At 42.4% G+C, this 24,081-nt stretch overlaps 1 protein-coding gene across 1 annotated transcript; it reads right to left on the bottom strand.

Annotated features, from left to right (window-relative positions):
* Positions 1-1,065: 1,065 nt before the first annotated feature.
* gpr173 (G protein-coupled receptor 173) lies at positions 1,066-23,800 on the bottom strand. Its single transcript, XM_039801133.1, has 2 exons — positions 22,879-23,800; positions 1,066-4,453 (listed from the first exon to the last, which is right to left on the bottom strand). The coding sequence occupies exon 2, from the start codon at positions 4,256-4,258 to the stop codon at positions 3,074-3,076; it is 1,185 nt and encodes a 394-aa protein (XP_039657067.1). The 5' UTR covers positions 4,259-4,453; positions 22,879-23,800; the 3' UTR covers positions 1,066-3,073.
* Between the last annotated feature and the right edge of the window lie 281 nt (positions 23,801-24,081).

Genomic DNA, 24,081 nt, shown 5'->3' with positions numbered 1-24,081 from the left:
GTAAAGTGTCCTGAGATAACTCCTGTTGTGATTTGACACTATACGTAACATTTAATTGAATTAAAGTACATTTAGAACAGATAAAACTTGTGATTAATTTGCGATTAATCACGAGTTAACTACGGACAATATTGTTATAAATCGCGATTTAAATATTTTAATCGATTGACAACCCTAGTTAAAAAAAAGAAAGAAATTGCTCTAGGCCTGATATTTTTGTTCCACTGTGGGGATTTTTGAAGACATTCTAAACATTCAGAATTATCTCAAAATGGCATCATGTAAATATAGTGCACTAGGCAGCCAATGGGAAGTGATTGAACATATCTTCAGTGTTTGACCAAGGCTATCGTAGATAGCTCTTATGGTCTTCTAAGAGAAGCATTATATGCAACTGGGCACTTCAAGTGACGCACAGAGTTAAAACAACACGTGTACCAGTAGTAGAATTTCTGCAGTCACCTTAATTTGTTTTAGTTAACATCAATGAGTAACAGATTTAGAAATAAAAGACATGGATAAATTGTTAACAAAGATGAGGCCAAAAAAATACATCATCATGGCCACAGCTGGTGTTCACGTCACTTATGGGTTTGCTTCAGACAAAAAAACAGTAACATGATGTTCTCGATTTAGAGAAGAGCATTCATAGGAACACTATTTCATCACAAACTTAAAATCAGACTCTTTGAGGCTGCCTTTGTTTCCTCTACTGAGTTATCCCTATTTTCTAAAGACGTAACATAATTGATTTAAAATCATTTTCAGGCCAGAATGTGACATAATGTGTTAACATTTTAAGTGATTCCTGACTTCAAAATTAGACAGACTTTATTCTGACTAAATATATAGTCAGAATAAACTGATGAAAACTACTTAAAAGGCAGGGTTGGTAAAGAATTTGTATGCAGTATATTGTTTGAAATGCTGCGAGCCTACTGGAGAAAACTCAGCAGAAGGTGCTGCTGCCAGTGATGAGTTTCGATGAGTGAGATGACGGTACTTTCTCCGCTCTGCTCTGATGCTCGTGCACAGCTGTGTGAGGGTCGGAGCCCGAAAGGGTTAGACGGAGCCCAGAGGAGATGCTACTTTCAAAATTTGCTAGCTTCACAACTTTACCAACCCTGCCTTTTAAGATCGTCCTTTTTAAATGTCTCTACGTGGCTAAAAAACTGAACAAAAAGAGACCCTCTTTGGATAGAGTGCTGTGTCATGGACCCGTGAAACAATTTTGTCAAGTACCAAAATTTAAACTAATGAAATAGGTGGCTTATGGGTTAAGATGTCAACAGCAACATCCCTGGTTTAACTCTGCCTGGGGACCTTTTGTAACTAATCCAACATTAGGGATGTCATTTCCAGCAAAATTCCACGATTCTCAACACCCAATTTGATACCACAGTAAAAAACTAAAACAAAACCCATGTACTTATACATACACTCCTATTATAATGTGTATTTTAGGATAAGGATAACAAGGATAACACTTTGTTCAGTGTCATTTTTTTCTTTTAAATCATTTTTTTTCCTGTCACTGTTTTGCGGTGGTTAAGGGGGGGGGGGGGGTCTTCTAGACCAACAGCCTGTTCTAAGGCCTGGCATCACCCGACAGCTAGCATACGGTAATGTCTTCCATTAGTTCACCTGAAACTCCCAAACATTGATATGTAAAGTAAAGTCTGTTTCTCTCTGCCATTGTATTTTCCAACTGAACCGGGCCAGTTAAAGTTAACTGACGTTATGCTAGTCTGGCAGAGGTCTGCTGGAACAAGCACTAACGTTAGCTAATGTCTGCTATCGTCTATGGGAAAAACAACGGCACAGAGAAACCGACTTACTCGCAGTGTGGGAGTTCCAGGTGAACTTGTGAAAGCCATCGCCGTAGATGTAGAACAGTGGAATTACAACTCCTGCCCCGTCATGTGATGCCCGTTGGCCCAAAAACACCTTTTCCCCCATAGTCTTACATGGAGTAAGCGACGTCTGTAAATCAGTGGGTAAAACATTTCGAGGGTCACAGCCCCTTCGAAATGACTCGTTTCACTTTCAGAATTTGATCCATTCGGTCCGATAACATTTGGAAAGTCTAGAAGAACAGCATGATTAAATCATTTAATACCCATTCAAATTAGCGGAGCGCTAAACAGAAAGTAGCCGGCTCGGCCAGCGGAGGTCTCTAATGCGCCTGCTCTATGGGCCGCACAGTGCGGAAGCAGTGTGGTTATATGTGGTTTTGGCTCCATGATGGCTTTATCATCACTGTGCAACTCCAATAGGAATGTAAGGGGCCCTGCCTTGACAATGTATCCAGGTCTTATAATAATAATAATAATAATAATAATACATTCATGCAGTCAAGCGATCAGAGTGTGTACTGAGATGAGGGGCTATTCACCGTTCTTCCGTATTGGTTGGCTTTGTTCTTCTTTGGCATTTAACGGCAGACAAGAACACTTGTAGCGTATATGCTGCCTGGGTCAGGTCCGGAAGAATTTCATTTCGATACATGCGGTACTGTAGAAAGTACAGTCGGCTGTTCAGAATTTTGTTATTGACTTGGTACCAAAGTATTGGTTCTAGTGACATCCCTATCCGACATGTTAGTGAAATTTAGATTTAGTCTAGAAACGTTGCTTCTTTGTCCTCTTTTCATCTTTTGTCACCAAAACTAAGTCATATCTTTTGTGTCAATCCAAGATTTTTTTCTAATTGGCAATTTATATATTCTCATTGAAGCACTTATGTAATTTGTATGTGGCTGTTCTGTCTGGCTTGGTTTCCCCAATGACGGCATTATTACCTGCATGTTTTGCTATTAAAGTAATTTTTCTCTTGTTATCAAAAGTCCAGGTCTGACTCCATGTATGCTGTTGTTTTAAGTGAAAAGGGGTTGGTAGATGGAAATACATGCTTACCATTCCAGTGTTTTAACCATTACACTCACTAGTTTACACCCACTGCTTACAAGTAGCTTGCATTTAATCAAACGCCACAATAGCTCAAGCAAACACTCCCCAAACACAGCTGTTGCCTGTCCCTTGTTATTTCTCCATGTTTAGATCATCATCTCTGCTTACATGACACAATAAGGCTCTCGTGGCAGATGAGGTTTAGTCCTGCAGCAGGCTGGTAGGTGGGAAAGGAGCCCTTTCTTCAAGTCTTTGTTAAGGAAGAAACAGACAATAGGGTTGACCCCGGCTTGGGCGAAACTCATCCACACGGTGGTGGAAAGGTACCTGTGTGGTATTGTGCAAGCCTTGACAAACACCCTCCAATAGCAAGCCACTATGTAGGGAGACCAGAGCACCAAGAATAGCAGGGTGATCACGTAGAACATCCTGCCAAGCTGTTTCTCCGCTTTGAACTCCTCCATGCCCAATAGGCGCCGGTTCTGGTTGTGCAAGTTCTGCCGGATTCCCAGCAGAGTTGGCGGCATCGGGCCCCTGCCAAAGCCCGCAATCCAGTTGGCTGCTGCTTGGCCAGTAGCCCCAGGCCCGTGGAAGGTCCAGTTCTGACTGATGGCCGGCACCATCTGGACAGGCTTCATCTTACGGTGCTTGTACTCAAACAGAAGTAACTTCATGTAGACAACATGTGTGGCTAGAATGAGCACAGCCAGCATTAGCATGAAGCCTAGTGTATCATTAGCCTTGAAGTAGCGATGCTCAAAGATGCACTGGTCCTCATCACGAATAAATTTGTAGGTCCCCACGTCGAAAACTGGCGGGAAAGCCATTGCCACAGACAGTGTCCACACCATGCACACCACTGCCACGCATGTCCAAAATGTCATTCGCTTTGAGTAGAAGCGGTGGTGTGCAATGGCCATGTAGCGTGTTACACTGATGCAGAACAGCATAAAGGCGGCATGGAAGCAGAAGAGGACTGCCATGAAGGCCACTACCTTACAGCTCAGCACGCTGTAGGTCCAGGCCGAGCCGTTCTTTATAGACACCAGCACGAAGGGGAAGCAGATGGCCGAGCGAATGGTGTCTGCTAGGCACAGGTCCAGCAGGAAGTAGTAAGGTGCCTTATGCAGGGCCCGGTCCCGCAGTACGAGCAGAGACACCACCAGGTTGCCCACAAGGCTGATGCAGATGATCAGCCCTAGTAGCACCAGTTTGATATAGGTAGAGACAGCCGAGGAAGGACTCTCTGCTACCATTCCTTCTGCGGTAGCTACTACTGCTGCCAAGGGCCCAGCAGGCCCTTCACTGCTCTCGTTACCATTAGCCATCCCGAATGCCCCCCCACCCATACCAGCGTTTCTTTAAACACCAAAGCCACCGCTCCCCCTCCTCCTCCGTCGGCTACTCGTTCCTTCGTCCTCGTGGTTGCTTCTTTTCCGCAGTTCACAAAGAACAGGAACACCTCAATCCACATCGCCCCATTTCGAGCAGAGTCCCTTTGTTGGTGTATTATGTTGTCTCCCCTCCTGATCCTCTCCAGGGGCCTGAAAACAATTGGAAAAGACAAAGAATTGGGATCTGTGTTACATGTGTGGAGAGTCATGTCAGTCATGCATGTAGGACCACACAAGATAAAAAATGAAATTTTGATTGTGAAGTTTGTAGAGGTCTTGCTGTTTATTGAGATGCCTTTTTAAGCTCTAATGAGTAAATCTACTGCCATCTGGTAAAAAAAAAAAAAAAAAAAAGTTTCTGAGACTACCTTTGTTTATACTCAGGGATAACAAGGTGGTCTTAAAACCCTGGTGTGGTTTGTTTTTGGTGTCAAACCAAAGCCGACAGTCCACAAGACAATATTCAAAAGATAAACTTCTATTAAATCCATCTGCTGAAACTGCCAAAAAGTGATCCAAGTATGACCTATGTATACATTTATGCAAGATCATCTGGTAATTCTAATAACTGCTTCCAGCGTTTGCTACATGATTGCTGGATATACCAAACTTTTTCCTTATAATTTCCCTTAATGAAGCAGAAACCCTTAATGTCAGCTAACGTCCATAATAATTGTACTTTGGGTTAGATTTTTTAGTTTTTCAGTGGTTATGAGGAGCAATATGAGAGAGACATTTGGTAATCCTTGATCATTGCTCATTGATCATAGAGCGGGTAACGCCAGCTCTGCAGAGTCAGTCCCGGGGAGCGAACCGCGAGGACCGAGGTCACAGGGCTGGTGGCCAGCTGCTAGCTAGCTGCAGCAGCAGCTAATATTAGAATATTAGACCCAGCACCGGAGGTCTGATCCCTATGATCTGATCCCGACCCCCCGGTGACTCTCTGCCAGATCAGCAAGCTTAACGGCAACAACAGAAAGTTTGCTGGGATTGTTAACGGTGGCGTAACGGTAACGTTACAGCCGTGAACCGAAAGTCTATTTGCTCCGCTGGTTCGACTCTCTTCGGGCGAAGTTGTCTGCGGCGGGTAGAGACAGGGAGGCAGGGAGAGAGGGTAATAAATACATGTGACATTATGAAATAAAATTCCCCCCAAGAATTATCAAGAGTATAGCTAGCTAAAGGTTTCCAAAGTAATTTTGGCCTGGGCTGAACACTGGTAGGCTAGGCTGGCGCTGTTGCCTTGGAAATGACAACATCCGGTCTCTGAATATAAAAAAACAAGCCTTTTTTCGTTTCTGTTTTCAAGTGATTTTATTTTTGTTATATAAAATATAAAATGAAAATCACAGCATATTTTAAATTTCTCCCATCCCATTTCGACAATGAAAAAGAAAAAACGCATTGTATTTCAATTTCAAATGTCATGTTTTAAAACGAAAATCAAATAACCATTCGTTTTTTGTTTTTTAATACCTGTTTATGAAATGAAAATCGAATGAACGAAAAAGTACACGGACCTCCTCCGACACGCTGTATTAATGTTACGGTTTAAAACGCTTTCCAGGTTAGTGGGGATGCATACTGCTCAAAACCAACATTAAAAACGTAGTAATCTTCCCCCAGCGTTTAGTTTGTTGCTAAACTGTGTGTAAAATGAGCGGTGACGTTTATGTTTTCAGGTAACGTTAAATGTTGACGTTCAAACAGGCCTGCGTGTGTGTTTTGAGAAATATCTTTATACTACAAGGCTATATTTATTATATTAAATTGGATATTGGATGTGAAAAGAAGGAAATGGTTCTAACATTGTACTTTAGATGTAAGGAGTAATTTATATAGTTCTGTTTTATAGTGATCGATTATCTATTCAAAAAATGTTCTATGTAAAATGTTCTATTAAAGAAAAGAGAAATATTTGTGTGTGCTGTAAAGCGGTTAGAAATTTTTTTATCGGAATCGGCTAAAATCGGTATTGGCTGGCCTAACTCTGGAAAGCCTGGAAAGTGCATCTCCAGGCGCATCTCTAATTAAAAGCCAGACACTATATCGTATTAAGTTGCTGTGAGCTGTAGCCTACATTCTCCACTTCTAAAGAGAGGCAGAACATAACGTAATCTCTGAGAATATTCCTTCACAGCGCTGTGCAATGCGAGAAAACCTCAGAGCTGAACCGGGCAGACACAGCAGTAACAGTAGTAACATTACCATCACCAAAACACTCTACTTCGCCATTAACCGGCAAGCCACTTCCTGTATGGAAATTAACCTGTGCTGTGAATTCGTTAACGGTCATACAACACGAGACAACACCGTCCCTCTCTCTCTCTCTCTCTCTGAGCGAATGCGTGAGTGCGGAGGTGAGTCTAACCCCCAATTTCCACCAGCTGCGTAACGGCAGCGGAGTCATTAGGTTTCCATTAAAGTCAATGTGTGTATTTCCACGGCTGCGTTCCGACTGCGTCCCAGCTCCGGCGGTCGGCAGCCCTCCGGAGCTGATACACAGAGCTTCTAAAGTTGAAGGCTTCAGTTATGTTGTTTCTGCGACATCTGATACTATGAAATGTTTTGGATGCGGGGAGGTCACTTCCCGTTCGGCCCAAGCGGGCCCAGGGGCACGGACTCAGATGTTGCGCCAGCTGCGGCTGAATAAGACTCGGCAGGTGCGCAGCAGTCTGCAGAAACTGCACAGGTAACAGAGATAGACACGTAGGAAAAGGAGAAGAATGTTGAACAAAATGAGTATGGAAATAAAACTGTTAACGAAGGAAATGCCCAGACTAATGAGAAAGCAGAAAACACACAGGGAAGAAGAAAGGCAAGGCAAATAAAGCAGGCTGCAGTCAGAATGTTACAAATGGGATGTGATGTCACGATGTTCTGGCTGAAAATATGTCTGTAGAGTTGGATACAACTAAAAGATCCAGCAAAAGAAAAAAAAAATTGTTCCAACAAAGAGCAGAGTGATGCAAAAGCTAAAAAGCTGCTGGAGGATCTGTCTGATGATGATGATGATGATGATGATGATGAGGAGGATTTTGTGAGCGGACATCATTCCAAGTAGAGGAGTTAACTCTTTATCCTCTGGAAAAGATTAAGAAGTTCCTGCAGGACACTAAAGGGCCCAGGGCGGTAAAGACGGAGCAGTTTTTCCCTGATCTGAGAGGGTTCGTCAGGTCTGTGGCCTGGCTGAGGAAAGATAACGATGGGTTCACTGACCAAGAGGTTTTTCCGCCTCAAGAAAATTGTAAGTAAAGTCAGAGCTCAACTCATTGAAGATGATGACATGTTTCTCCACATGCTTGTTCTATGTGTTTTTGTATTTTCTTTTCCTTTTCCATGGCGGATTTTACAATTGGATCCTTAAATATTAACGGAGCAAGAAGCGTAGTGTAAAAAAAGCTTAAAGAATCTAGATGTGTTTTTGTGCAGGAGACTCACAGTGACGTGGAGAATGAGAGTGAGTGGGAGAAACCGTGGCCTGGGGAGGTTATTCTCAGCCATAAAGCCTCCAACAGTGGCGGGCCGGGCTGCTCTTCTCTAAGGGCTTTCGTCCCTGCTCGTTTGGCGTGGAGGAGATCATGTGTGGGCACATTATACAAATTAAGGTTCAGTATGAAAATATTAAACTTATTTTTGTAACTGTGTATGCTCCAGTTTCGGCCATTGAACGAATGACATATATATATATATATATATATATGACTGTACTGATGATTTTTTAGTTTTTGGCAGGTAATTGTAGATCGTAACCACCTGGAGCCTCATCCTGCTTCCTCGGCCAGACTCAGGAGTCTGATGGAGAGCTGTGAGTTGAAGGATGTGTGGAGAGGATTTAAGATGAACGACAGGCAGTACACCGGTGGCCTGTACTACAAATAAAGATCAACATGCCCTGGATCTCTTTCAGTTACCCGGCTTCATCTAACCTAACAACCACGGTCCCGCATAAGCTGTGTCACGACGCTGGTTAACAACTAGTTCAGTCAACCCAGGGTTTCCCAATCCAGCGGTGCGCACGTTCACATAAAAGAGGCGGTGTTTGTACAGCATGACCAATCGCTACCAATGCCGCATATTTTACATAAGAAGAGCAAACTATGTGCACATTGGCAACACATGGCTCCAGAAGCCGACAAATAGCCAATACATAATTCCCTCCGCTGAAAATCTATATATCTTTCATAAAAAATACCCATTAGGGACTGTTGACGGGGTTGTCTGTCTCTAAATGTTTTAACTTTTATGAGCACACCTCTCTCTCTCTCCGCACACCGAGCTCCATCGGATCTTCTAAGAACGGTGACGCTGTTATCAATCGACCTATTGATTGGTCAGTAGGCGGTGCTTTAACACCGGTTGATCTCTAATCTCCAACATAACCTGCTCCCGAACAGGTTAGGTGTTCAGCATAAGTTACCATGGCGATTTAACCCGGTAACAAGTGATCCACCGTCGTGATACACTAAACCCTGGGTTGAACCTGAAGTTACCTCGTCAACGCCAAATTTTGCTTCATAGTTCATTCCAGAGAAAACATGTTGTCTTTGGCCAGGCTTGATCGGTTTTATTGTTTTAAGCACCATTTTGGTGTTTTTAAAAAGTGGGTCATTACTCCTGGTTGTTTTTCCAACCATTGCCTTGTCCAGGGCTCCGTTTATATTCAACATGTAAAATTGCACGCCGCATATTGGCACTTTAATATTGGACTTTAGAGATGCACCGATTACAATATTCTAGGCCGATTCCGATTTTAGCCGATTCAGATTTCATTTTTTCTAACCACTTTACAGCACACACAAATATTTATTTTCTATCTTTTCTTTAATAGAAAATTTTACATTTTCCATAGAACAAAACATTTTTTGAATAGATAATCGATTGCTATAAAATAGAACTATATAAATTACTCCTGGTGTGGGAAATTCACACACACATGCAATGTGCAATGTTATAGAAGAAGCATTTCCTTCTTTTCACATCCAATATCCAACTAAAAAAATTGATATATTTAGCAAACTAAACTTCTGTTTGAACGTCAACAGTAACGTTACCTGAAAACAGCGTGTAGTTCCTTTTTTAGCAAGTTTGTCGTGCATATATATGAACTCTACCCTTATTGTCAACGGGCTTATCTGCTAACGTTAGATACCGACGTTTACCTCGGAACAATCCAGCAAATAGACTGTACCCTAGTGTGCCGTTCCCTGAAAGAGATCATTTAACGTCACCGCTCATTTTACACACAGTTTAGCAACAAAACTGTGGGAAGATTACTACGTTTTTAATGTTGGTTTGGAGCGATGTGCGCCCCCACTAACCTGGAAAGCGTTTTAAACAGTAACGTTAAAGCATGTTGGGGAGAATACAGCGTCTTTTTTATTTATTTTTTAATACAGCGTCTCCTGCAGCAGAGGGGGAGAGGCAGAGGGACCGCAGCGTTAGCTAACGTTAGCTTCTTGTCTCATCTGGGGTCTGATAAACAGTAAATTCATCAAAGTCAGTGTGCCCAACGCTATTTTCCGATAAACTGTAGCTGTCATGTTTCACGGGACCCGCGTGAGTGCGGTTTTCATGTTCCAGTTGTTCAGCCTCAGAGGAGAGAGAGAGAGAGAGAGAGAGCAGCTGAGCGTTGGCCTGAGATCAGTAGAGAAGACGGCAGGACACAAATCCATTCAACATGTTTCTGGCTGTCGTTAGTCCTGGGGTTAGAGACAAATGTCCTTTTTGTCCAGAGAAAGAAACCGTGTTCCACTGTTATTGGGAGTGTGTGCGCCTGCCGCCGTTGTTCTTGTTGCTGGAGAAACTGTTCAGTAAGGTAGGGGAGGTCTTCTCCATACAAACATTCATCCTTGGGTTCAGGTATAGTAAGACTGCTAAACACAAATGCCAGCTGTTAAACTTCATCCTGGGCCAATCAAAGATGGCTGTTAAACTTCATCCTGGGCCAATCAAAGATGGCGGTGTATGTGAGCAGGAAGAGGAAGGTGGATGACTGTCGATATTGATGTGAATCTCTGGTTTACTCGGATGGTGAAAGCCAGAATCAGGATTGATTTGAATTATTATAAAGAGATGAAGGATGTTGATCAGTTGACCATGGTGATGTGTTGTGCTCGGTTGAAGGTGACCATCTCATCTTTTCTCAGGAGGTGATGTCATTTATTTTAGCATATGTATGCGTTTATTGGCCTGTTGTTTTGAAAAGAGATTATTTTGTAAATAAAGAGTTGGAACATTGATTGAATAAAGTTCCTTTAAAAATCCAAATCTCTCTTCCTCTCCTCTCTTTCTCTCTCTCTCTGTGCACACACATGCACACAAGCAGTCTGGTGGTTGATGAATGCAGATGATTGCCTCTCATTACGGGCCAGGTGGGTAGCACACTCCCATGAGGCTAATGTCTGATTACTCCACGTTTCCATTGTGATATTTTGTGATTACATTCTGAATCTGCAACATTCTCTGTCAGGTAAATCAGTAAGTCAGTAGTAGGCTATACAGGGGAGTTGCATATTAAGTGGTTTGGGGTCCTTCTGTATGTAATTTTGGGGTACAATTTGGTTTGGAAGAATTCTTCAGGCAGCAATACCGCTGGCCAAGCAATCGGCCCGTTCCAAACAGGCGCATTTTCAACGGGCACTGCATTCGTGAGAGCCAATCCGAAAAAATTTGCGTTAATCAACCAGACTGTAAAATAAACGTTAGCCTAGTTACTAAAAATATTGCACGTCGCTGGTGTTTTCCCAACCTTTTTGCATTTGCTTAGTTTTATTTACAGTTTATTAAAATTGAACGTGTCACTTTCAGGGGGCAGCCCTAGTTTATTCACACAAAAGTATGTTGAATGATAGAACACAGTGGCCTCCATGTTTACTTCCGTACTGGGGCAGAAACGATTCCTTGAATAACTACTAAAAATCATAAATCCTCGATGCAAAATTCTTTGCCTCGAAGCTTCGTTTAACTAGTGTAACTAACTCTCGGTGTTTCCGCACGGATGATTATTAGTAGCGCACAACGGTCTGATGCTGGACACAAGACGGACGGCGCAGATTACAAAATGAAACGAAATTAAATAAAACGACAGAAAGTTTGGGATCATGTTAAGCTACAAAAAAGCTAAAACTCTGTACAGTATGTCTATTGTAAAATCAAACTAGCGTCATAAACATCCAGTCTGCTCATCCATTCCACAGAACAAACCCGACACAAGGTACCTAATGTCTGCCGCTCTCGTCCACCATGCCGGTGATGTCTGCATTCTTTATTCTTTCTCCTCAGTATTAGCCTTCTTAAAATGTGTCCCCCCCAGAACAGTGTAGTTGAATGGCCCTGCTGTAAGCGTTGTACAGTCACATGTACCTGGGCTTAGTGAACAGCTCTTTTGCATATCCAGTGTAAAGAGCCAGAGGCAGGAAGGGGAAGGGGACGGAAAAGATTTACATTTGCCAACAGAATAAGGGGCTTTGTGGCCCATGCAGCCCATGCTTAAACACATTAGCATCTATCCCTAGATTGTATGCAATTTAGGCAATGAAAAATTAGCTTTTTCTATAAAAAAAAAAAAGGAAACCTCTCTTTTGTATATTTGCTATTGCTGTTGACTATAAAGCAAACGTGTTTCTTATCCAATTACTTGATTAATCAATAAAATAATTGGTAGAATACTCGATTTCCAACATAAGTGATCGCTGCAGCCCTACTCTGTACATCAGCGTGCTGCATGTGACATCTTTGTTATTTTACAGATGGACAGCCAGACAGAAAGATGGACGTACACTTTTGTAGATAGATGCTCCACTACGTTTACCAGCTAGTCTCTAACTGGGTCTTTTAGCTGTTGAGCAGGTAGTGTGCAGTGGCTTTATCAGAGCTGCTGCTGGAAACCCGAGGCCTGCATCAGAACCAAATTTGATTAAAGCCCAATGAATGTGTGCCGCGTCCGTGTGGCCTCGTGGGTCAGAGTTGAGTGCATTTTTTCATCAGCCCATATGGAGGTGAATCAGTGATACCCGCAAAGCGATTAAGTTATTATGGCAGGTGATCTAACTAGGATAGAATAAGACGTTGTAGAAACATTACAAACAAATATTGAAACTCAGGCAAGGCTATAAATGAATGTGGACATCTTTTTACAATGTGTGGTAGCCTATAAAATGAGAATATTTAGCTCTTTTGCCTCGTGATGAATATTTGTTAAAGGCAAAATATGTGTCAAACCATTCTGAATGAAGTATTGTAATGCTGCAGACATGTCTCGGCCTACAAATTGTATCCATCTTAATTTTTTATATTTTTCAATGAAAATGATTAATATTATACAAAAATGATCATTGCCTCCAATATCGTGAATCATATTGCGATCTTATCTTTGACGTTCCACTTGCGGGATTGCTCCAGTGCCGCAGGAAATTCCACAGAATGCATGGATTTTCGCCAATTTCTGTTTCCTTCTGCTTTCTTTTTTGTTGGAATTTTAAACTGCGGTGGGTTTATGAGGACTATGGTTAACTGCTCCTCAGATCTCTGCAGGGGAAATCCAGACAGCTAGCTAGACTATCTGTCCAATCGGAGTTTTCTGTTGCACGACTATTTTGCTGCGGCTCCGTCCGGCGCTTAGCACTGCCCATGACAATTGTGATTGGTTTAAAGAAATGGAAATAAAGCAGAGCACGTTTTTCTCCCATCCAGGAATGCTGTGTGGAGTAGCCAGAACTTCCTCCGCTCATGTCTTGTCAGGTGTGGATGGTCTGGCAAAGCGAGACTACTCCAAACCAAAAGGAAACCACACCCGTCTACAAAAACATACTTACCTGGCACAGCTTTCCAAATTGTTCCAGAAGGAAGATGTCAAATTCATGGCAATCAAAAACCATGCAAGTTGTGATGTCACATTGATTTTTATTTCCAGAATTAAATGTCAGTTTTCCTCTGTAAATACAGAATCATGTTTAATTTGCATGTCTATTTAGGTTCCTGTTACTATTGAGACTAGGGCTGGGCGATATGGACAAAATCAAATATCACGATACTTTTGACCAAATACCTCGATATCGATACCGCAACGATATTGTAGTGTGCTTTCACAAAATATTTACACAATGAAATGTTTGATAAATAATCATCAGTAATGTGGATATAATGACTAAGTGGGTAAAGGCAAATAATAGAACAGCTACAAAAGTCTGGTAAGTTCAGAAAAGTACATCACTTTACTGTAATCCAGCCTTTAAAACCAGGAAAAGACAACACTTAAGCCATATTACGATATCACGATATCCAAAATCTAAGACGATATCTAGTCTCATATCACGATATCGATATAATATCGATATATTGCCCAGCTCTAATTGAGACATTAAGAAAAATGAAAGCAGCAGGTGAACAGCAACCCGAGGGCTCCTTTCTAGCTCAGGTCAAAGAGAGGGTGACCCATCTTAATATCGACGCCGAAGAAGAGAGGGGGAGATGTGGGGCACCTCTTTCCAACCCCAGCTTATGGGCACGTTTTCAGACACAAGTAAGCAAGCTCAAGAATGAATAAACAATAACGAGTCTCTACATTTTTCTCACATCTAATGTTAATAAGTCATGGAGCCCTACGTTGACAGCCTCATTCAGCACGTGGAGCTGAGGTTCCAGCAGCTTGAAATTCTTGGTGCCTTTAGTGCTCTGGGACCACCAGGACCACAAGGTGATGAGAGTCGTGCCATCTCAGACCTACAAATGCTGGCCAAGCAGTTCCCGCCCATCAATGAGAAGACACTTCTCCAAGAATGGCAGAGCTTTAAAGTGCTTACAACAACTGGAATCTTATAAGTGAGTCATTAACATAACATATGAAGTTGTTTATGCAAGTTCATGCATATCTGTCATTGACTAAGTCCCAGCCAGACATAACGACTGCAATGGCATCTGGGTATTATGAGCTACAGCTGCTTTACCCAAACCTGTCCCTCCTATCAGCAATCGCCTTCACAGTAGCCGTCTCAAGTTTGAAGTTGTGAGAGGGATTTCTCTGCGATGAATAGGGTAAATCTATCATCATCTCTCAATCTTAGATTCTATCAAAATTGTAAATATTACACAAGTATAACATAATCTGAACTTCATTCACTCTCCATGTATAGATCAAGACAGACTTGTGGAACAGGCTGCAGGGCAACAGTCTGACAGCCTGCATGAAAATAAGCCTAAACGGTCCACTTGTAAAAGAGTGCAATTATCAAAGGGCCCTTGAACTGTTCTTTTTAAAACCAAGGAGGATAGCCTGTAGCGATGCGAGATGTCAATATAAGATTACACCCACGTCATTGCACCATCACAGAAATTAAATTTGGATAACTTGGCAAGGAGAACTTTGATTGACAGTATCAAAAGCTTTCCTCAGATCCAGAAATACTGCACCTACAGCACCACCCAAAGGTGGAGCTGTTTTCTAGATGGAAAACAATCCACTCAGCTACCCATTTCTCAGAGATTTTGGATGCTGTCGGGAGAATACTGATCGGCCTATAATTACTTAAGGAAGTTGAATCACCAGATTGGAAAACTGGAGTGACAATAGCTGATTTCCAGGCGTTTGGAAACTGTCCAGTTGATATTGAGAGGTTAATAATCGAAGCAATTGGATTAACTAAAACTGAGCCAAGGTCTTTGAGCATAGTTGTATCCATCCCAAACACATCTTTTGCCTTATATTCATGACTCCTGACTCAGTAATGTTTTTTTTTTAATGCTAAAGGCAGGTTATATTATGGTTGCTGATTACATTCTGTCCTGAGGCCTGTATACGAATCAAGATCAACATGCCCTGGATCTCTTTCAGTTACCCGGCTTCACCTAACCTAACAACCACGGTCCCGCATAAGCTGTGTCACGGCGGTGGTTAACAACTAGTTCAGTCAACCCAGGGTTTCCCAATCCAGCGGTACGCACATTCACATAAAAGAGGCGGTGTTTGCACAGCATGACCAATCGCAAACATCTACCACAGCCGCATATTTTACATAAGAGCAAACTATAATTCTACGTAAATATGAAGAACACAGACACGGTTTTACAGGCAAAACTCAATACAGCCGCCGCTTCCTAAAACAGGAAGGAAGGCTGGCAAAAAAATAGCCAACGCTGTAAATCTGTAAATCACAACGCTTATCAATATCACTTCCCCATCAGTCAGGCACAAGATCTGACCATAATTACACTTGTGCTTTCCATAAACTGTCATTGCTTTAGCCTATTATATCAATTGCAACCCTGTGGTGCAGTGGTAAGCGATCGTGAGAGCAAATAAAAAACATAACATAAACCAAACCGATGTGTGCATTGGCAACACACAGATAGCAAATAGCCTATATGTAATAAACCGCTGAACATCTGTATCTTTTATAAAAATACCCATCAGGGAATGTTAACGGGGTTCTCGGTCACTAAACGTTTTAACTTTTATGAGCACATCTCTCTCTCTCTCTTTTTTTTTTTTTTTTCTGCTCAGACTTCCACCGGATCTTCAATCGAATGATAATGACATCACCGTTCTTAAATGGTGATGTCATTATCAATCGATTGATGGGTCAGTAGGCGGTGCTTTTACATCGGTTGATCTCTAATCTCCAACATAACCTGCTCCCGACCAGCTACAGATTCAGGAAAGTAGTAGGAAGTAGGAAAGGCCTCTGCTATTTCTGTTGGGTCTCTTAGGAAAATTCCATTGTGGTTAATTTCAAGCATTTTTCTATTGTTGTGATGTTCCCCTCTCAGTTTCTTTAATTGGCTCCAGATAATTTTTACATTTCCTCTGGCTTCATTTAAAGCGGCAATAAAGTTTGCTTTGGCTTTTCTTATTTCCATCACTACCTTGTTTTCTCAACATTAAATCCAGTCCATCGCACTCCCTCTCTTCCTCTGTCTCCCTATTTCTGTCTGTTTTTTGTTTTTGATAGGAAAGCTGAAGACATGAAAGGGGAGAGAGAGGGGGGAATGACATGCAGGAAAGGGCTGCAAGTCGGAGTCGAACCTCTAGCCTATATATACCAACTGAACGCCTTTCAGCTTTAACGGCGATGCATGGAAAAATTTGGGTGCACCTAAATTTTGTGCTGCTGCACCAGTGCAACCAAGGTAAAAAAGTTAGTCTGGAGTCCTGATACTACTGGGCTCATAAAAATCAGGGTTTAACGTTGAAGGGTTAGACCAGACTACTATTTCATTTCCTGCTAAGTGGTATCTGTTTCCCAAGATAATTTTATGTTTTCCGATCTGAGATCACTACCATCACCCATTTACTAAAGGTAATGCAATTTAATTTGTACTCCTCAAATTATTGAAAAATCCACAAAAACAAGCGTCCTCAGTCACTTTGCATAATTTACAAACACTGTCCACAGTTTGTATATAGTGCTAATTAGCAAATGTTAGCATGCTAACACGCTAAACTGAAAAGATGGTTAACATGGTAGGTACAGTTGTGTTCAAAATGATTCAACCCCTACTGAAATTGATTGTTTTGGCCGGTTTGACATTGATTTTGATCATTCAGTCATCCTGCTTACAATTAAATCAAAGAGGCACATGTAGGTCAGACAAATATAACATAACATTCATAATGAAATAACCACAAATGTCTTTTCTGTGCTCACATTATTATCAGTTTTATTCAACCCCCAAGTGACATTCAATCTTAGTACTTAGTACAACATCCTTTTACAGTTATAACAGCTTTTAAACGTGAAGCATAGCTTGACACAAGTGTCTTGCAGCGATCTACGGGTATCTTCGCCCATTCATCATGGGCAAAAGCCTCCAGTTCAGTCACATTCTTAGGCTTGCGCACTGCAACTGCTTTCTTTAAGTCCCACCAGAGGTTCTCAATCGGATTTAAGTCTGGTGACTGCGATGGCCACTTCAAAATGTTCCAGCCTTTAATCTGCAACCATGCTCTAGTGGACTTGGAGGTATGCTTGGGATCATTGTCCTGTTGAAAGGTCCAACGTCTCCCAAGCCTCAGGTTTGTGACGGACTGCATCACATTGTCATCCAATATCCCCTGGTACTGAAGAGAATTCATGGTACCTTGCACACGCTGAAGCTTCCCAGTACCTGCAGAAGCAAAACAGCCCCAAAGCATGATTGACCCCCCGCCATGCTTCACAGTAGGCAAGGTGTTCTTTTCTTCATGGGCCTTGTTCTTCCTCCTCCAAACATAGCGTTGATCCATGGGCCCAAACAGTTCTAATTTTGTTTCATCAGTCCACAGAACACTATCCCAAAACTTCTGTGGTTTGTCCACATGACTTTGGCATACTGCAGTCGACTCTTCTTATTCTTTGGAGACAGCAAGGGGTGCGCCTGGGAGTTCTGGCATGGAGGCCTTCATTACGCAGGGTGTGCCGTATTGTCTGAGCAGAAACTTCAGTACCTACATCCGACAAATCTTTTCTCAGTTCCTCAGCAGTCACAGGGGGACTTTTCTCCACTCTACGCTTCAGGTAGCGCACAGCAGTCGAAGTCAGCATCTTCTTTCTGCCACGACCAGGTAGCGTTTCAACAGTGCCCTTTGCCTTGAATTTGCGAATGATGCTTCCTATGGTGTCTCTTGGTATGTTTAACATCTTTGCAATCTTCTTATAGCCATTGCCCTTCCTGTGAAGAGTAATCACCTCTTCTCTTGTCTTCCTGGACCATTCTCTTGACTTCACCATGTTTGTAACCACACCAGTAAATGTCTAGAAGGAGCTGAGTATCACAGTCATTTTAAAGCTGCCTAATTGGTGCTTATTAGGCTTTATTGCTGCTCCCTGACATCCACAGGTGTTTTCAATACCTGATTGAAAACACTTCAATGAACCTCTGTTCTTCAGAGTGGTAGTCTTTAAGGGGTTGAATAATTGTGTCAATGAAGAATTCACAAAATAAACATTTACTACTGTATTACAAAACCAATTGATGTCATTTTAGTTGCATATGGTTCTTTAAGAAGTCCTTGTAGGATTTCATTATGAATACAATTACAAATGTACACTAAATTCCCTAAAACCATTTACAGCATTGGGGGGGTTGAATAATTTTGAACACAACTGTATAACCTGCAATACATCAGCATGTTAGCGTTATCATTAGAAGCATACATTAGCGGTTGCATGATTTCAGTTACGGTTAGGGTAGCTGGAGATTCCATTACCTTCCGCGAGCATGGACACCTGGCCAATGGTAGCGCGCAAATGCTATTGAAGGGCGGGGCTTGTCTAGAACTGCAGTTGGATCCATAATAATGCGTTATTGGTTGCTACTCATTACTTAGTAATTATGTCCGACGCTGCGTCGCGCATCTCATGATAAAAGTCAGTCATTCAAACAAAAGTCAGTGCAAAGTGTTACACCTTTTCTGTTTGGGGCTCCCAGACCGTAGTTGGGTACCACAGGGGAGACATTTCCTCCAGGGCAAATGCTCTTTTGGGGGTAACACCCTTCACTCTACCGGCAGTATTAACAACAGATGAAGCCACCGTTTCTTGAGAAGCTTGTTGTTTTATTCTGTTAACTCACTTTACATCATCTTTACTATCTCTTTTTCCCTCTTGCTTTACACGGACACCGCTACCTAGGGCTGGGTATTGTAATGTATTGATGCGGCGCTAGGAGCACTATTCAGAAAAGTGACTTTGATACCAATACCATGACTTCGATACCGGTTCCTCATGATTTCTTCAATGCCAATTTTATAAAATACATTTTAAGAAAAATAAATTACAACATTTATTTTTCAGCTTCTACTAGTGAGCCCCATCTCTGTTTGTAACATAGTTTTTCCTGTGTGTCTCTATGACGTGTTACTTTAGACAGCCAATCACCAGCATTATTAAATCTTGGTATATGCTTATTGGCTCACTGACACTGACCACTGCGTTCTGGCTAGGGCTGTCCCAAACTGTTATTTTTCAAACGATTAATCTACCGATTCATTTTTCGATTAATCTAACGATTCATTTTTCAATTAGCAATTATTTTCCCATTGCTCAATTATTAACAATTTACACAAAACAAATTTCAATAAGGTTCAAGTAAAATTAATTTGTAGTGCAACCTGAAGCCAGATGTAGGCTATCAATCCAACCACAAAATGAAGTCACTTTCAGGAGGAATACAAAAATAAAAACATTTTTTTAACAGTGGTAGGTCAAATAATGAATAGCCTCTTGTTTAACATCCAAGCTCTTCTTTAATCTTACAGTAAAAAAAGTGCAATTTTAGCAACATATGAAATCAGATGTATCAAATAAATCCAACATAAGGCAAGGTGCAGAGTGTAATCGACTAGGTCACTCATGATGATGGTAAACCGACAGCGTTTGATGATGCTTAATGTTAAGTCATAGCGGGGCATTAAAACAAATCAACGGACTAACGTTGGGCTACTACTGGAAACACATTCCGTGTCACTATGTTGATAATCGCACATGCTTGGGAGCAGAGATGGGAAGTAACGAAGTACAAATACTTCGTTATAGTTGGAAACCAGAATCAGCTTTAAATACAGTCCTAATCTAGTCCTAACTAACAAGTTTCAAATCATTTCACTGGAGTTACCGTTATTATTTTTCACGTCATCAATACCAAATTCAATCTAATTGGATCTAACTGGATGGGAATATACTGTACGTTGCGCTTGATGCAGCGACTCGACAGATTCGGCGGCATTCATTTGCGGCAAATCATTGTGGCTTGATGGTGGTAACGTTAGCACTAGTAGTATGGATGTTTGTTTGTTGTCTTTTTAGTAATTCATATTGAATCCTTTATTTTCATTCCAGAAGCCATATTTGAGCACACACAAACACATACATGTAGATTCCTTTTAAACTGGATCTGTTAATTCTATCTTACTACTCAGTCAGGATATTATTAACCTGGAGTCCCAGTTTCTGTCCCAATAATCATATATGTCATGTTTTAGGCCTACTGGCAGACATCCATTTAAAATGTAGGGAATGGCATAAAAAGAGTCCACTTTGTGTGGTCCAGGCAGCTTTTCATAAAAAATTGTATTCATTCGCAAGGCTACTTTTACTTTTATACTTTAGGTAAATTTCCAAGCCTGTACTTCTTTACTTTTAATTGAGTAAAGAAGTTAAATCAGTACTTCTACTTTTACCTGAGTATTTTTTAACAAAAATATCTGTAGCCTACTTCTACTTTGAGTACGGGAAGTGAGTACTTTTGCCATCTCTGCTTGGGAGTAAAGCTTAGATTGGGCCCAAAAATCAAGCCCGACCCTACCTGAGCCTGTGCACGTTGTGTTCGAGCACGGCCCGGCCCGACACAAACTGGAATTATGAGCCCGAGCCCGATTTTAACCAGACAATTTTAATCTGGCCTGGTTGCACAATTATGGAAAACAGTGCTGCAGATGGGGGAGACACGATTTTGCAGTTTACCTCACACTCAAGTCAGTGCAGGACATCTACCCAGAGCTACGGGAGAGGCTGGAGAGGCAAGGCTTACTGCGCCTCCAGAACGCAGCGCAGACGTGCCTGGTGGAAAATAGGGGTGATGACATAAGCTCCTTAGGTATTGAATGACGGGCATTTTTCGAAACTCGATTCTAATTTGGGAATTTGGTCTGTGCCTAAAAAATATTGAATTTGGTACCCAGCCGTACCGCTGCTGACGTTACTCACTCAATGCACCGGCAATCACTCTAACTTACGCTACTCTCGTAACAAAAGTATACTGTCCGCCCTCGTTGACAACAATTGGTTTATGAATAGTTATGTGTGCCCACAATTTAAATGTCCATTAGCGCTACTCATATATCCTGCGTTCGGCGCTGTGTGATAATGCAGTAATAGCACTGTAGCTCCTGTGTGTCTTTACACCAACAGCTGATTGCAAACGTCCTTTAGCATAGCAGAAATTCAAACAGCTACAAGCTCCTCGTCCTCTCACGCCATCTCCTTACCTCCCAAACGTTCCGTGACTTTAAAACAGAGTTCCAAATGAGCTGGGTTTTTGACTAAAAAGTGACAGTGCTACAGGTCTATGTTGCTGGTGACAAAACCATGTAATCAGCGACTAGTCAATGTCAAACATAATTGTGGAGCAGTAAAGTTGACTAGTGGACTGGTCTGTGCAACCCCTAGCATGTATAGATACAGCGTTTGCCGCCATATCTCCCGGATAAGGGAGCTGCCATCTTTTGGAGCCAGATCTGCGCAGTAGAGATTGGGCGGTGGAGCCGCGGCATCCAAGTCCCGCCCATACACCCACTCGACCAATCACGAGTCAATCCCAGCTGTCAATCATGAGGTTTCAGACTGTTTTCATTAAATAACTGATCAGAAAAATGAACACTACTTAGTTTGGTCCATGTCCCATATGCTAACATGGAGGGGGTGGGACTTATGACCTATAATGCAGCCAGCCACCAGGGGGGCGATCCAGATGTTCTGGCTTCACTTATACAGTCTATGCATCAACCCCTGGTTCGCACTGTAAAACACCTTTTTCGTCTGTGAAATGTTGTTGCTTAGTTTTGGCATTTCTTTCACATAACCATCAATTTTCCTTTTCAAGATAGAAAACTCTGAAAATGTCTAAATGAATTATTTAATTAACCACTAGGTTGATATGGGTCAGTACAGTCCAAGAATAGGGTCATATCAGCTGTTCTTGAATATGAGTGCCTTTGAGGAAATTTCATCTGAAAAAAAGAAAACCCAAGGAATCCCTTGGTGCTCCCCTAAAGGGCAAGTGAAAACGCTAAATGATCAATGGAAAACAGTGTGATGTACAACAAAATTGTTGAGCAAATCAAGATCAAACTTATTTAATAAATGACACTATTATCAACTGCATTTATCACGCCTTTTTGGAGTTGCAGCCCATAGCTCCACAGGCTGGGAGCTGTGGACTGTGAGAAGGCTGTGCGTCTTAAAGGAGGGGCTATGTGAAGCTGGAAGTTGGTTGGCGGCGGAGGGCAGAGTCACTGTCAGGAACTGGGTAGCAACAGCAGCCCAATACCTCTGGCTCGATGTCGGTGGGAGGAGGCGACAAAGCTCACTGGATGAGCTGTAGACAGAGTTGGTCTCTTAACAGCGGCCCGGCATCAGGCCTCCTCACATGGAGCCTACAGGTCTGCTGAGGACTGGAGTCCAGCATTAAGGAGCCTGGCTGACTTTAAAAATCACACACCACAACGCCTGTAAGCTATGTTCTTTAGGAGGCACAATACACCCAATGATATTAAAATCACTTAGCCTAGTTGCCCCAGTGCTGAAATCCTGTATTATTTATCATCAACAAACAGTGTGTCACACTGGATGCTGCTGTGATGCATGCATCAAACATTAGGATTAGATATAATTAGATGATCACCCTAGGCTGAGGCAGACAAAAAGGCACCAGTCCCAGTGAGCTGTGATAGTCTACGGGGCCTACAGAAAGACGGCAGGCCGGCTTGCTTATTACATTCAAACAAATGGCATGCAGGAATGCAGAGGCAGGCAGCATGACATTCTGCAGACCGGGGACCTGTAGGCAATACAAAATGGTAGTCGTGTTGTGCCGCTTACCTGCTGTGGGCTGCTTGTCCTCCACACTATGACAGGCTGTTGCAGTCCACATGAAATGTGGACTACAGCGAATCCACCTGGCAGCCGCTCTCACACAAAGATGAGTAGCTGGAAACAAGTGGTAAATAAGAAAAAGGCAGCAGCACCTGACGGTGTACTGACAACTGTGTCAATGGTCCAGATCTTCGTAAAAAGGTCTTTTCGGAAGCCTGTTGCGGACTCCCTTCAAAAAACAAAGGGTTTAAAGAACCCACAGCTGCGTTTCCTCTTTTTTCTTGTGCATGTCATCTCTTCGTTTTTTTGTTTTTTTTTTACAAAAGCTCCGAGTGGCAGCGCGGAAAGTGGGTTCACCCCCATTCAGCCTAGTATGCCAGGCATGCGGTAGTACCCTACGGTAACTTGCGCTGGAGCTGGCGGACGCCAGCAGACGCCCTGTGGAGCTTCTCCTGCTCGATCCGACGCCGCACTTCCTTTCGCATTGCTCCAGTCAAGCCAAGATAAACCTCCTGTCTGTTGTTCATGAAATCCTTTAGCATGCCGAAACAATCCAAGGCTTACTGGTCAATAAAGGAATCTGTTAGCTAGCTAACGTTCTGAGGCCAAAAAAAGCCCCCGAGCGGGCAGGGCTGCGGGATGACACCGAGGCCAATCCTCATTGTGTCCCGCAGCCCGTCAGCAGCCGGGCATCTCCCACACGGGCGGACAATATAGGAGCGATAACACGGAAGGAAAGATCCCAAATGAGAGAGCTCTGCTCCGACGGTGTCACTGGCAGGTGCACGGATTTACTCGCAGCAGAAAGCCAGGTTTGGGGAATAAACGCAGCATCCACTCGTCAGAAGAGGCAACTGCTGCTGGGATCGGCCGTGATTGGAATCCCCGTCTGAATGCTCCATGTCAGGGGCGGCCGAAGCGTTTTGGGGGGATGGGGGCTGTCCCTCCCCACTAGAGCACATTGTGATGACTAAGTTAGGGCTCATTGTTTAAATATTTTTATTTAAAAAAAATAAATAATCCAGTTTGACTTGATGTTATTTGAAGTAGTAGGCTACTTCAAATAGTAGGCTACTTCAAATACTAGAAAATACACAAAAATAAATAATTTAGCAAACATCCAGGTCAAAATCTGATTTTGTGCAGCGTTCACCAAATTCCTCAATTTATCATCAGGGTTTTTAAAAAGTATGCAGTCTACAGACATGG

This window comes from Perca fluviatilis, chromosome 5 (genome assembly GCF_010015445.1).
Source record: "Perca fluviatilis chromosome 5, GENO_Pfluv_1.0, whole genome shotgun sequence".
Lineage (NCBI taxonomy): Eukaryota > Metazoa > Chordata > Actinopteri > Perciformes > Percidae > Perca > Perca fluviatilis.
The sequence above is the reverse complement of the archived record's forward strand: the minus strand, read 5'-3'. Positions and strand labels throughout refer to the sequence as shown.